A 15,324-nucleotide genomic window follows, 5' to 3' on the forward strand; every position below is an offset into this window, starting at 1 on the left:
AAGAACTTGCACTATTTTGCATCCAATAAAACTATGAACGTACTAATGGTTTTTCTTGATATAACCTGTTTTAAGAAAAATCCCTCACTGGTTTCCTATATTTCCTATATTATCCTAAACAATTCAACTGAACAATAGTAACAGTAGGGAGCAGGGCGGTATTATATTATCACACTTGTTCTACATATTAACATATTAAAATGGGCGTAACATAAGGGATGAACTTCAAGTGTACTCCAGAATCACCCTACCTAGACCGGAACTACAAATAACATGCTTCCCACCAGAGTGGAATTGCAGGTACAAAGGGAGGCCGGAGTTAAAATATTTTCAGTCTGGTTACTGGAGGAATGCATTTTTTTAAACATTTTTTTTAACATTTCTTTTTTCTTTGTAATATTGAATAACCATATAATATTGATAACTAAAGCAAACAAGAAAAAATGTAATTGTTGGTCTCCAATGTCCTTTATTATGCTAAAATTATGTTTGATTGGGTTAAATTACAACTGATTGGCTCTGATTTGCACAATGTTTTCAGCCCTTTTGTAAAAGAAGATGATTTGTTACTTGGAAGTACACAATGCACAAGAATTCTGACCCTTTCTCAGAAGGACCCATAAGTATTGTCACCAAGCTAAACTTCTTGGTCATTTCTGGATATTGGTAACTGCAGAATATGACAATATTCACTTCATGATGCATATAAGGGGCGGTCGGGTAGCCTAGTGGTTAAAGCGTTTGCTCGTCACGCCGAAGACCCGGGTTCGATTCCCGACATGGGTACAATGTGTGAAGCCCATTTCTGGTGTCCCCCGCCGTGATATTGCTGGAATATTGCTTAAAGCGGCGTAAAACCATACTCACTCACTCACTCATGATGCATATACTTCTCCACTTTAAATATGTTTATTTTGCCATAATACACAATACTGACTCTAATATGTCAAGTATATATTAAAAAACATATGACAGAATGACATATCTGATAATCCCTATCAGTGGAGTAGTATAATAAAAAGAATATGTGTGACCCACCCGGGGATAGGGACCTTATGGGTGCTAAGATACAATTGTGCTGTGACGTGATAAAGATGTTAGACGTCAACTTGCTTCAGGGAAGATAGCCATGTGTGATGTCATGTATCTCTGTAATCAATATGAATTGAAGGTCGTGAATTGTATTTTTGTATTCCGAAGATGTTGTAGTTTTAAAATATATTATAAAGTCAAAGTGTGATTTTCCACCGATAAGGTCCCTTATTGTTGGTCACAAATGTTGATTCTGGTGTCCCCCGCCGTGATATTGCTGGAATATTGCTAAAAGCGGCGTAAAACCATACTCACTCACTCACTCACTCACAAATGTTGACATTAACAAAAAGCCTGACAGGAGTTTTTCGTGTGTGCAGCCAAGATGGCGGACATGGATGGTCGAGTGCTAGGCATGCTGCTGATGTACCACATGAACTGCCTGTCCACCCCCGCCCTGCCCATCTGCATCGCCGACATCTACAACCAGGAGCTGAGACAGCTCCCCTGGGAGCAGCTCAAGCCGGACCTGCAGCTCCTTGAGATGATGGCACAGGTGATGGATGACCTTTCTGTCAGTAACAAGTCAGTAGTGTAGTAGTAAGGTTGTAAGTGATCACTGTAATTGAGACATCCTGGCTGGCAGACATAGTGGGCTGTGCATGGTGGGAGTTGCAGGCAGGTGGAATCAGATAACTTTGGGGTCAATGATTTATGATATATTGGCCTCAAAAGGGGATTAACACTATGGCCACATAAAACAGATGTCAATACAGGGAATTTATGATGTAATCAGCTTTAATTCCACAGTATCAAATGGTCGGTTTAATTTAAAAATTATATAATTTCTGTATAGAAAATAGAGGTTCACTTTATCATGTTTATTATATTTTTATTAAAATTTGGAGCTTTGACATGCAATCCTGTATATTGATTTCTCGACCTGTGAAGATTCCGGGGTAACATAGGTCTTCAGCAACCCATGCTTGCCGTAAAAGGTGACTAACAGGATCGGGTGGTCATTCTCGGTTACTTGGTTGATGTCATCTTATCCCAATTGCATGGATCAATGCTCATGATGTCAATCACTGGATTGTCTGGTCCAGACTTGGATTATTTACAGACCGCTGTCATATAGGTAGAATATTGCAGAGTGCGGCATTAAACAACAAACATTTCTCTCTGTGATTTTTATCCATTTATATCAGCTGCTTGAAATATATTGCACAATTTGAAAGGTGGATCAAATGTTAAACCAGTTCTTATTTACTTCTCAGTTGAAGGAGCGTGTGACTGCACCATGCTTCCACCTGATAGGCTACATCCTGACAAAAGTGACGTGGAATGAGCTGGTGCAGTACCTCATGATCTACCAGCCCCCGGACATGACAGCCAGGTTCCAGTCAGCCCTGCTCATCCTGCTGGTGCAGTGCTATGGGGACAAGTCACTCCTGGAGGTGGGTGGGGATAGTTGATGGAGGGGGTGGGAGTCAGCCCTGCTGGTGCAGTGCTATGGGGACAAGTCACTCCTGGAGGTGGGTGGGGATAGCTGATGGAGGGGGTGGGAGTCAGCCCTGCTGGTGCAGTGCTATGGGGACAAGTCACTCCTGGAGGTGGGTGGGGATAGTTGATGGAGGGGGGTGGGAGTCAGCCCTGCTGGTGCAGTGCTATGGAGACAAGTTCCTCCTGGAGGTGGGTGGGGATAGCTGATGGAGGGGGTGGGAGTCAGCCCAGCTGGTGCAGTGCTATGGAGACAAGTCCCTCCTGGAGGTGGGTGGGGATAGTTGATGGAGGGGGTGGGAGTCAGCCCTGCTCATCCTGCTGGTGCAGTGCTATGGGGACAAGTCACTCCTGGAGGTGGGTGGGGATAGCTGATGGAGGGGGTTGGAGTCAGCCCTGCTGGTTCAGTGCTATGGGGACAAGTCACTCCTGGAGGTGGGTGGGGATAGTTGATGGAGGGGGTGGGAGTCATCTCTGCTGGTGCAGTGCTATAGGGACAAGTCACTCCTGGAGGTGGGTGGGGATAGTTGATGGAGGGGGTGGGAGTCAGCCCTGCTCATCCTGCTGGTGCAGTGCTATGGGGACAAGTCACTCCTGGAGGTGGGTGGGGATAGTTGATGGAGGGGGTGGGAGTCATCTCTGCTGGTGCAGTGCTATGGGGACAAGTCACTCCTGGAGGTGGGTGGGGATAGTTGATGGAGGGGGTGGGAGTCAGCCGTGCTGGTGCAGTGCTATGGGGACAAGTCACTCCTGGAGGTGGGTGGGGATAGTTGATGGAGGGGGTGGGAGTCATCTCTGCTCATCCTGCTGGGGCGGTGCTATGGGGACAAGTCACTCCTGGAGGTGGGTGGGAGTAGCTGATGGAGGGGTTGAGAGTCTTATCTACCTTTACGTTTGAATAAAATGCATTCAATTGGGCTTGAATTTGGCAACCATTGTTAATGTAGCAAATAATTGTTCTATAACACGATCAAATATTGAAACACTGGAGTGTGTCCATATAAGCATCAGTAGCCTGTTCATATTATATGTCAGTTATCATATTGCTCGTAATATCTGCACCTTACTTTAATCACTGGTTTGTCTGGTCTAGGTTATTGACAGGCCGCTGTCTCGACACAACAAACATCACCTTAATCAACCACTGACTTATATTCGTTTGTGAATGCTCCTCTTTCAGAAACCAGAGAGTGTCAAGTTGTTGACAGCTGCAGAGAACTTCAACTGGCTGTATGTGGGGTCGTCCAGCTATAGGGTGGCTAGCAACTGGTTCATGCAGTGCTGTGACCCCGTCTGTGTCCTGGCAGAAAGGTCGTCCGCTCTTGCATTGGGGCTGAAGTAAGTCACTGTTGTTATATAACCAGGACCTCTTCTGTTCTTTACACTGTGTCTCATGTTAGTTGTTGTTTACATCTGCTAATACCACATCTCCAGGACCTCCTCTGTCCTTTACACTGGGACTCGAGTAAGTGGCAGTTGTCATCTCCAGGACCTCCTCTGTCCTTTACACTGGGACTCGAGTAACTGGCAGTTGTCACCTCCAGGACCTCCTCTGTCCTTTACACTGGGACTCGAGTAAGTGGCAATTGTCATCTCCAGGACCTCCTCTGTCCTTTACACTGGGACTCGAGTAAGTGGCAATTGTCATCTCCAGGACCTCCTCTGTCCTTTACACTGGGACTCAAGTAAGTGGCACTTGTCATCTCCAGGACCTCCTCTGTCCTTTACACTGGGACTCGAGTAAGTGGCAATTGTCATCTCCAGGACCCCCTCTGTCCTGTACACTGGGACTCGAGTAAGTGGCAATTGTCATCTCCAGAACATCCTGTGTCCTTTACACTGGGACTCGAGTAAGTGGCAGTTACCATATCTCTAGGGCCTCCTGTGTCCTGTACACTGGGACTCGAGTAAGTGGCAATTGTCATCTCCAGAACATCCTGTGTCCTTTACACTGGGACTCGAGTAAGTGGCAGTTACCATATCTCTAGGGCCTCCTGTGTCCTGTACACTGGGACTCGAGTAAGTGGCAATTGTCATCTCCAGGACCCCCTCTGTCCTGTACACTGGGACTCGAGTAAGTGGCAATTGTCATCTCCAGAACATCCTGTGTCCTTTACACTGGGACTCGAGTAATTGGCAGTTACCATATCTCTAGGGCCTCCTGTGTCCTGTACACTGGGACTTGAGTAAGTGGCTGTTGTCATCACCAGGACCTCCTCTGTCCTTTACACTGGGACTCGAGTAAGTGGCAATTGTCACCTCCAGAACATCCTGTGTCCTTTACACTGGGACTCGAGTAATTGGCAGTTACCATATCTCTAGGGCCTCCTGTGTCCTGTACACTGGGACTTGAGTAAGTGGCTGTTGTCATCACCAGGACCTCCTCTGTCCTTTACACTGGGACTCGAGTAAGTGGCAATTGTCACCTCCAGAACATCCTGTGTCCTTTACACTGGGACTCGAGTAAGTGGCACTTGTCATCTCCAGGACCCCCTCTGTCCTGTACACTGGGACTCGAGTAAGTGGCAATTGTCATCTCCAGAACATCCTGTGTCCTTTACACTGGGACTCGAGTAAGTGGCACTTGTCATCACCAGGACCCCCTCTGTCCTGTACACTGGGACTCGAGTAAGTGGCAATTGTCATCTCCAGAACATCCTGTGTCCTTTACACTGGGACTCGAGTAAGTGGCAATTGTCATCTCCAGGACCTCCTCTGTCCTTTACACTGGGACTCGAGTAAGTGGCACTTGTCATCTCCAGGACCTCCTCTGTCCACTGGGACTCGAGTAAGTGGCTGTAACCATATCTCTAGGGCCTCCTCTGTCCTTTACGCTGGGACTCAAGTAAGTGGCTGTTACCATATCTCTAGGGCCCACTCTGTCCTTTACACTGGGACTCAAGTAAGTGGCTGTTACCATATCTTCAGGACCTCCTGTGTCCTTTACACTGGGACTCGAGTAAGTGGCTGTTACCATATCTCTAGGGCCCCCTCTGTCCTTTACACTGGGACTCGAGTAAGTGGCTGTTACCATATCTCTAGGGCCCCCTCTGTCCTTTACACTGGGACTCGAGTAAGTGGCTGTTACCATATCTCTAGGGCCTCCTCTGTCCTTTACGCTGGGACTCGAGTAAGTGGCTGTTACCATATCTCTAGGGCCCCCTCTGTCCTTTACACTGGGACTCAAGTAAATTCCTTGTGTCGTATATCTAGGTTCTTCACCATCCATTACACTGGGTCTCAAGTAAGTCGCTGTTGTGGCATAACCAGGACATTTTCTGTATTTTGGGGATTATGATATGGCTTTGTAGAGATGAGTGAATGAGATTTTTTTCTAATTGCAACACCTTAGACTGGGCAACCTATGCTTTATCAATTTGATAATTCTTTATGTATAGGAAAGCATCTCTCTTATCGAATCATTTCTTCATTTCCGCTTACAGACTGATGCGGGTGGGAGCAGGGTTCAGCAACGACACCGGCGTGCCCTGGTCAGAGGACCTGTCCACCAAGAGATTGATGTACGTGCACTGCATCACCCAGCTGCTCTGTCAGTGCTCCTACAGGGCAGACGTCAACACGGAGGCCATCTCCACCGTCATCGTCAACCTCCTCACAGAGATAGAGGCTGTGGAAACCTCTGGTAGGTTTTTTTGGAGTTTGTTGAGAACCTCCTCACAGAGATAGAGGCTGTGGAAACCTCTGGTAGGTTTTTTTGGAGTTTGTTGAGAACCTCCTCACAGAGATAGAGGCTGTGGAAACCTCTGGTAGGTTTTTTTGGAGTTTGTTGAGAACCTCCTCACAGAGATAGAGGCTGGAAACCTCTGGTAGGCTGTTTTGGAGTTTGTCGAGAACCGTATTCGACGTAATAAGCGCCCGACTCTAATAAGCGCCCATGGCGATATTTGCTAATATATTAGCTGGTGATTAATCCCAATTAGCACTCCTTCCGATTGATCAATGTACACAAGACTTATTTATTCGTGTATAATACGCAGTCGTGTGTTATATGCACCCTTAAGTATGGGCAATTAAATTCTGAAAAAATATGCTTGTCGTATATAAACATTTCAGGCTGTCAGCATAAACCATGAAATTTACGATCTTTCAACTCTGTTTTTTTCACCAAAATAATATTCTAATAAGAGCCCCCTGGGTGCTTATTACGTCAAATGCGGTAATAAGATTTCGGCAGAATCCCCAGCTACCTCATCATGTGTCTGAGTGGGTATCCATGTTAAAATTGGGACATGGTATCTCAGTGGGCAAGCACTTTAAATAAAGAGGATTTGTCTTGACCAGTACACAAACTCAGTCGCGCAAGTGCGAGGGCACGCACAAGGGCAGACACGAGGCCACGCACGCACCCACACGCACAAAATGTGGGTTGGCATCTGTGCAAGTCTACTGCATGTGTTTAATCTATGACTTCAGTGTTGGACATGAAGACCCAGCAGGAAGAATCTCTTGACTTGGTCAAGGATGTCCTCAGTCTTCTCAACAACTGCAACCCAGAAGGCAATGCCCTCAGTTTCGTCATGACAACCATCACAGACTGGCTGAAGTCCTCCCCTCACAGCATCCTACTCACCCCCTGCATCAAGGCCGCCAGCCGATGCCTGGCCTCCCTACAACAGATGGTGCAGATCACCGAGGCCTGCATCGAGGTCTACTTCACAGCGGGTACGTGTACACCACTCATCATTATTTCAGCCATATACCGATGAGAACAAGTTAATATATACAAGCGAGTCATAAATAAATTATTTAATAACAAATTTGTCAAACATATTTGGCATAACAATATTATTTATGCAGTATAAAACATGGGGCATAGGCCACCAGTAACCAAAGCATGATACCCCAGCAGGATTTATGTCATCATATTAGCTACTGGTGGGTGTGCACAATGCTAGCCAATATTAAAAAATACTCTGCCTGAGTTGGCTTAAAACACTGGTTGATGATAGTTACATCGATTATGAAAAGTATTATGTGTCACACAGGTGGACAATTAAATTACAGTATTTTAACCTGGACAGAGCCTTCGATAATTTTAACTAATAAAAGCATCACACCAAATTTAAAAACAAGCAATTAGTTATTCACATACATATTTCAAATTTATGACACAGACCAATTTGTTTAGAATGAGATGCCCACTCACATGGGAAAAGTGATCTTTCAGATTTACTGTTTGATTTGTTTGAAGGGCCCTGTGTTTTTTAGGTTAGAATAGGTCCCCAGAAACCTATGCTGGTCGTAAGAGGAGACCAAATGGGTCAGGTGGTCAGCCTCGGTGACCTAGTATTATCCGTGTCATCATACCCAGAGGGCGTGGATCTTTGCTCACAATATTGGTCACTGTCATATAGGTGGAATAATATGTGGACAATGCGACGTTACACAACAAACATACATTATATGAGGGCCAGTTTGGTAGCCTAGTGGTTAAAGCGTGCGCTCGCCATGCGGAAGGTCTGGATTTCATTTCCCACATGGGGACAATATGTGAAGCCCATTTCTTGTTACCCAGTCATTAATATTGGTAGAAAAGGCATTAAATCTAACTCTCTCCCTCATTAATTGTAGGATGGTCCCAGAGTGATGAAAGTAATTCTTTTCACACAGAAGGCTACCTTTCCAATTTGAGTATCATTTGTGAAACTTTGTGTTCCTAGCTCTCTTGATTTCACGACAAGGGTATTATGTCTTGATTTGGTTGATATTTTGTTTGAAGGGATGTAAAACACACCAAAAGGAGTTACACATCTGCATATCAGACAGTCGTCGTTAAATGTTTAGCAATTTTGGCTTCATCTCTGAAATTTGTTTTGTAGGGGTTCCTCCAAAATGATTGAAAACATCAAAGTCAGAGTTGAATGTTTGTATTTACTAAAAGGTTTGATAAGTTGTCAGTTGTGAAGGATGTTGCCAAAAGAACACATCTTCTCCCCACCATGATATTGCTGGAGTATTGCTAATAGCATTGTAAAACCATACTCACTCACTCACTCACTCACTCACTCACTCACTCACTCATCTTCTCTTAAAGTGTGTGGTATAAGGTATTTCTTTATCATCCTGATATACATCTGTTTTTTTATCTTTACATACTCAGCAGCAGCAAACATGATGAGTAGGAATTTTACCAAATTCATAATATCGGATAAATATTGTTGCTGGCGCTGAATTTGTGCTGAAACATTGGTTAAGGAGACTGATACTAGCTTTAGCTGAATACTGTTGAAAGTTATAGCTGGCAGAAAAGAATGAGAATTGGAATGATCGTCGATGGGAAGAAATATTAACAATTATCAATATGAACATTGTTTCAGTGATAATATCTTTCATAAACTATCATGATGAAATAAAGTTTAGATGTACCCTAACGGTCTTGTTATTGTCAATAATGTCAATTGTCGAAGACGGAAACTAACTGTTTTTGTTGTATCTTTAATGTCCACAAAGTAATCCTTGCATCAACATGATAAGGACCGCCTCCGTGGTCTTGTGGTAGAGCGTCCGCCCGGAGAGCGGAAGGTCCAGGGTTCGATCCCGGGCCGCGTCATACAAAAAGACGTTAAAAGATGTACTTGTTGTTACCCTGTCTGGCGCTCGGCATTAAGGGGCTAAAACAAGGACTGGTCGGCTCGGAGTCAGTATACTGTGTCTGAGTGGGGTATTCATGTTAAACTGCGGCATGGTATCTCAGTGAGCTAGCACTATAAATCGGCATCAGTCCGGACTAGTACAAGCAGCCACACACACACATACACGTGCATGCACGTCGCTATATAAGTGCAATAATCTTGGACGCGACGTTAAACCCAATTTCACCTCACCTCACCTCAACATGATAAATGTGTCACTGCTCACTAGTGGAGTGGAATATGCTGTTTCCTTTCAGACTTTTTTTTCATATTTGCTCAAAGTTACATTTCCAAAATTTTATTGATAATTGTTCGATATTTAGTTGACAATTATCGATCTCCATGTGTATCGAAAGCCAGCCCTGTTGAAATAAAACAATAAATCCAACTCACTCACTCACTTGCATATCCCTTGAGGCTAACATTGACAATGGAAAAGATGCTCCCCAATACTTCCCATGATCTCATTCTCAAACATCCAGATGTGAGTGATATGTTGCCTCATTCATCTCTCCTCAGACCAAAACACAGGAAGCAGTGGACAGTGGGACCACATCCTGGCTGTTTTCCAAATGCCGGAACTGAACGTATCTGACTGCATCAACGAGGCCATCAACCAGGGTTCCTACCTGATGCTGTACGCTCACACCCTGCAGCAGATACCCCTGTGTCAGAGCTACAAGGATGAACTCAAGCTGATGGACAACCTGGTCAACTGGACCAACGACATCAAGCCTGGGTGAGGAGAGGGGCTGTACCCCCCTAAAATGTTTCTATGAATGAGATTTTGTTTTAGTCATGGTCCAGGGGCCACATGCCCCAGATAGCTCCAGGGCTAAGCCATGGTGGCAGATCTAGGAGGTGAAGCCACCAACCAAAAATGATATTTACCAATGACTAGTATTTTGAACCCTTTTTGGTTTTTTTAAGAAATGTGTGAGATTTCCTCAGTGATTGTGAGAGTGTGATCCATGATGTATGGTTCATGTTGTTTAAAGCCACACTCAGCAATATTGCAGCTATATGATGGTGGTCTGTAAATAATCGAGTCTGGACCAGACAATCCAGTGATTGACATCATGAGCATCGATCCACGCAGTTGTGATATGATGACGTGCATCAACCAAGTCAGCGAAGCATGGGTTCCTGAAGACCTATTATACCGCAGATCTTCACGGGACACATGAAGAAAATGTGTGAGTTGTAATCAAAATGAATGAGAGTTGACAGGTATGCAGAGGGCCAGTGAGCAGACTGAAGGAACCATTGATCACATCAGCGGCACAGGTGGCCGAGTGGTGTAATATGTTGCTGTTTTCTGTGCCGAGTTAGGTACCTTTGATGGCCAGGATCTTTTGGTCATGGGTTTGAGTCCTTGATTCTCTCTTCTCTTTCGAACTTTAGTCTGTCAGCACCATACCTCTTCTCAAGGGATTCACAAAAGTGGCATGCTTGTATGAACATGTTGAAACTACTGCACCTTATTTTTGCATATTCTTATTTATCATGACATTTATGAGCTAATGTAGTAATTATTCCGAAGAAATTTGGGCGGTCGGGTAGCCTAGTAGTTAAAGCGTGCGCTCGTCATGCTGAAGACCGGGTTCATTTCACGACATGGGTACAATGTATGAAGCCCATTTCTGGTGTTCCCCACCATGATATTGCTGGAATATTGCTAAAAACTGCGTGAAACCATACTCACTCACTCACTCACCCAAAGAAATTTAACTCAAGTTTTACTGATAATTTGTCCAAATTTGTCAAATTGTCAGTGATTGAATGATATGATAATACTGAAATATACTACTCCACTTGTGATAGAGATATTTTTATCTTTCCATGATACTCAAACTGATTCTCATAATATGTCAAGTGTATATTTAAATAGAAATAGAATCTGATTATCCCTATGAACAGTTGAGTGGTATACAATGCCTCGTTGTGTCTTCAGTGCTGAGAATGAGGGCAAGCTGCTGCTTTGGTGGCAAAAGCTCCTGGACCTCATCCTGAGACAGCTGGATGGGGGAGAGAGGAGGGTCCGCTGTATCCTCGCCCTCAAGAAGTTCCTCATCCAGCTCAACGTCTTCGGAGAGGACAGGGCTTCCTCAGGACTGCTTGGTGCTATAGGCTTCGGTAAAAAGTCAGCACTGTCACTGAAGTAAGTATACCATACATTGAAAACAAAAGTACCCCCAAAAATCTGAATTTCTGAATACCGGTTCTACTAAGCTACAAACTGGTCAAGGCTTCCGTGTACATTGTCTGTTGACAGATGAAGAATAAATGTTTGGTGGGACTATGTATATGGTACAAGTCATCAATTAGAGAATAAAAGGAAAGACCTGTGAAGATCCAGGGTAGAATAGGTCTTCAGCAACCCATGCTTGCCGTAAAAGGCGGCTATGCTTGTCGTAAGAGGCCACTAATGGAATCGGGTGGTCAGGCTCGCTGACTTGGTTGATGCATGTCATCGCATCCCAATTGTATGGATCAATACTCATGATGTCAATCACTGGATTGTCTGGTCCAGACTCGATTATTTACGGACCGCCATCAAATAGCTGGAATATTGCTGAGTACAGCGTTAAACAACAAACAAACAAATAAAAGGAACATTCATCTGTAGGGACTTCAACAATATGATTTGGGAAGGTGGGAGTTTGGTAGCAAGGCAGATAGTGGTGAAAATCTGATAAATTAATTTTCTGTGTCTTTTTTTGTTGCCTGGTTAGTTGAGAGTTGTTCAAGGACATATTAAATATCCTCCAAAAATGCCATCTTTTTCAAATTGCTGTTTGTAGGAGTTTGTTGCCATTACTAATCACCAAAAAATGTTAAACACAAGTATTCGTGATTTTATGGTTCCTTTTTGAAGGGTTGCTTTGGGCAAGTGCCAAATACCTTTTTATTCTCCTTTCATGGAATTCAGATACTGTTTCTATCTTCCTTTGCTGAAAAATAAAATGATCCCACCTCTAAATGTTACCAACACATGCTTTGAGTCATTTGGATGAATTGCAGGGAGCAAAATGCTTTTCTTCCATTTCTGGTGTTCCCGTACTGTTGCTGTCTTACAATCAGAGGATAGCTTGCTTATACATAGATCACCTACTCTAATTGTTGTCCCTGTGGGGATTCTGGGATAGAATTGGTCCCAAGCAACCTACGCTGGTCGCTGGTCGTAAGAGGCAACCAAATGGATCAGGTGGACAGGCTCTGTGACTTGGTTGATAGAGCGTCATCGTAACCTGACAGCATGAATTGTTGCTCACAATATGAATCACTTAATCATCTGCTCCAGACTTGTCCAGGTCAGCGTCATAAGGCTAAAATATTGATAAGTGTGAGGCTAAACAACAAACAAAACAAACTAATGATGTCCACAGTTTTCATGTTGCTTGACAATGGTAGTTCTATCCTGAAATGTCTCCTTTAATGGCCTTGCTTGACAACAGTATAAGGATCTATCCTAAAATGTGTCCTTTAATGGCCTAGCTTGACAACGCTATAAGGATCTATCCTGAAATGTCTCCTGGCCCTGCTTAAAACGCTATAAGGATCTATCCTAAAACACCTCCTTTAATAGCCTTGCTTGACAACGCTATAAGGATCTATCCTGAAATGTCTCCTTTAATAGCCTTGCTTGACAACGCTATAAGGATCTATCCTGAAACACCTCCTTTAATAGCCTTGCTTGACAACGCTATAAGGATCTATCCTGAAATGTCTCCTGGCCCTGCTTGACAACAGTATAAGGATCTATCCTAAAACACCTCCTTTAATAGCCTTGCTTGACAACGCTATAAGGATCTATCCTGAAACACCTCCTTTAATAGCCTTGCTTGACAACGCTATAAGGATCTATCCTGAAACACCTCCTTTAATAGCCTTGCTTGACAACGCTATAAGGATCTATCCTGAATTGTCTCCTTTAATGGCCTTGCTTGACAGCGGTATAAGGATCTATCCTAAAACGTCTCCTTTAATAGCCTTGCTTGAAAACGCTATAAGGATCTATCCTGAAATGTCTCCTTTTAATGGCCTTGCTTGACAGCGGTATAAGAATCTATTCCGAAACATCGCCTTTACAGTAAATAACGAAATTGTTATCAATAAATTGTGTCTACTTTGTCCACAGGTTTCGCATCATGTGTCGCACCATTGCCGCTTTCCTTGCCACCCAAATCTACAGCGACACAGAGCTCCGCCTCCAGCCCCACCAGGCCTTGTCCAACACACAGTCAGCCCGGGCCAGCCGCACAGCACTGGTCAGTCTCAAGACCAACAAGCAGTACGCCCAGTACAAGGAGCAGATCGATCTGGTGTGCCACTTCGTCCCCGACCAGACAATGTGTTTGAGAGACTCCCTAGCACTCCTGCAACAACTGGCACAAGCCTTCTTTGCCGACTGGCACTATCTGAAATGTATTCAGTGAATTAGATATAAGGATACTATTACCCATTGCGCTTAAGGTTGAAGCTACGCTAAGATCCATCTTAGCCAAGTGCAGTGGTAAACCTTCAAAATGTGAATCTACTTGGTATTTGGTGCAAGACTAGGCCCCAGTGCCCTTTGTGTGAGAGCTGACTATATACTTGTGAGAAGACTGGATGTACTGGCTAATTGTGTGTTATCTTGTCCAACCATTATGGATCATTGCTTGTGCTTCCAACCACTGATTTGCCTGACTCTGATTGATTATTTACAGACCACCATGATGTTGTTCGAATATTGCTGACTGCAGCATGAAACAGCACACACTCAAGTATAACGTTTGTTGAGTAAAAAGGTAGAGTTTCCAAAGTTTAAATAGGTGTTAAGCTTTTATAGCTGGTGCTGCATGAAGGTTTCAATCTTTAGCATATAACTCCCTTATTAAACTTTCGAAACTGACATTACTTGCATAGATTGTAAAGTTGATGTCACTAGTTGTCCCAACAGATGTGGTGGCACGGGTGGCCCAGTAGTCTAAGGCGCCGCGATTTGCTGTGCAGAGTTGCGTCCCAAGGGCACACCAGAAACCTATGTTTGTGGGTTTGTATATCCGGGTTCGCCCCGATTATGTTTATAGGTTTGTCTGCACCATACCCGTGCTCGTGGGTTTCACCAAAGTGGTTAACGTCTGAGACCTGCATCACTTCGGGCTTTCCTCCCACATTAAGCCGCCACGGAGTGATATAACTGGAATACTGTTAAAAGCGGCGTTAAACCCAACTCACTCACTCACACTCCAACAGATGTGCACTCACATTGTAGTCACAGTTAACATGAACAATATGTAATCCTTCCTGCAATATTTTGATTGTATTTCTTTAATTTGATTACTAAGCGATACTGATCTCGTCACTGTAAGTTTTTATGAATATAGTCATGACTAGAGTGAGTGAATTACTAGGGTTTTGTGCTGCTTTTATCAGTATTCTAGCAATACCATGGTGTGCAACTCCAGAAACACATCGTTTCCATGTGGGGGAAAAAAAGCAGGAATGAGGGAACTTGTTAACCACTTGGCTACCTCACTGCCACTAAGGCCAGTGGAATTTCCAGTGCAGAGATGTGTAGATGTGTTGGTTAACATAGATAATTTGGGTGTCACATAATTATCAAGTACAGTAAACTACATCTTCCCGAGGCAAGGGATTTAACTGACTATAAAAGTCCAGTTTCCACCCTTGCCGAACTAGGCTGGTCTTACTGAGTTATAGTTTGGCTGGACTAACGAGTCTATGCATAGTCAAATCAAAATCGTGAATCGAAATCCGGTTCGTAAACTGTTGTGCAGATTTCGGTTGATTGCAGGATTTGCAAAGCATGTGCACCAGCCAACTCGTTGTCAACAGATATTTTCCAAATCTTTTAATGTTTTTAATCAAGGTGCACTCGTGATTTGATGCATTTCGCGATGTAAGACCCGTTTTATCACACTATAGACCTTGATTATCGATAAGATCGTCATGACTTGGTTCCAGTTTTGTTTGAAGCAAATGCAAGTGATACGAGAATCTGATTGGTCCATCGGAGAGGCTTAGAAGGGACTTAGAAGGGACCTAGAAGGGACTTAATAGCCACTGGTGGCTCTACGATCGAGCCCAGGAATTCCAGCCTAGTTGGGTAAGGGTTGAAACGGGACTTTTA

The 15,324-nt window shown here is 44.0% G+C and overlaps 1 protein-coding gene across 2 annotated transcripts in view; it reads left to right on the plus strand.

Annotated features, from left to right (window-relative positions):
* LOC124133879 (ectopic P granules protein 5 homolog) overlaps nt 1–14,259 on the plus strand; it is an 84,633-nt gene extending 70,374 nt beyond the window's left edge. For both annotated transcript variants that reach the window (XM_048397006.1, XM_048397007.1), the window contains 8 exons: nt 1,413–1,588; nt 2,310–2,489; nt 3,713–3,870; nt 5,976–6,175; nt 6,967–7,215; nt 9,705–9,924; nt 11,140–11,346; nt 13,327–14,259. In XM_048397006.1, coding sequence (XP_048252963.1) covers nt 1,413–1,588; nt 2,310–2,489; nt 3,713–3,870; nt 5,976–6,175; nt 6,967–7,215; nt 9,705–9,924; nt 11,140–11,346; nt 13,327–13,624 — 1,688 coding nt within the window. In that variant the 3' untranslated portion in view covers nt 13,625–14,259. The remainder of the gene's footprint in view (nt 1–1,412; nt 1,589–2,309; nt 2,490–3,712; nt 3,871–5,975; nt 6,176–6,966; nt 7,216–9,704; nt 9,925–11,139; nt 11,347–13,326) is intronic.
* Nucleotides 14,260–15,324: the final 1,065 nt, after the last annotated feature.

Source organism: Haliotis rufescens, unplaced genomic scaffold (genome assembly GCF_023055435.1).
Source record: "Haliotis rufescens isolate VD_foot unplaced genomic scaffold, xgHalRufe1.0.p SCAF_16, whole genome shotgun sequence".
Lineage (NCBI taxonomy): Eukaryota > Metazoa > Mollusca > Gastropoda > Lepetellida > Haliotidae > Haliotis > Haliotis rufescens.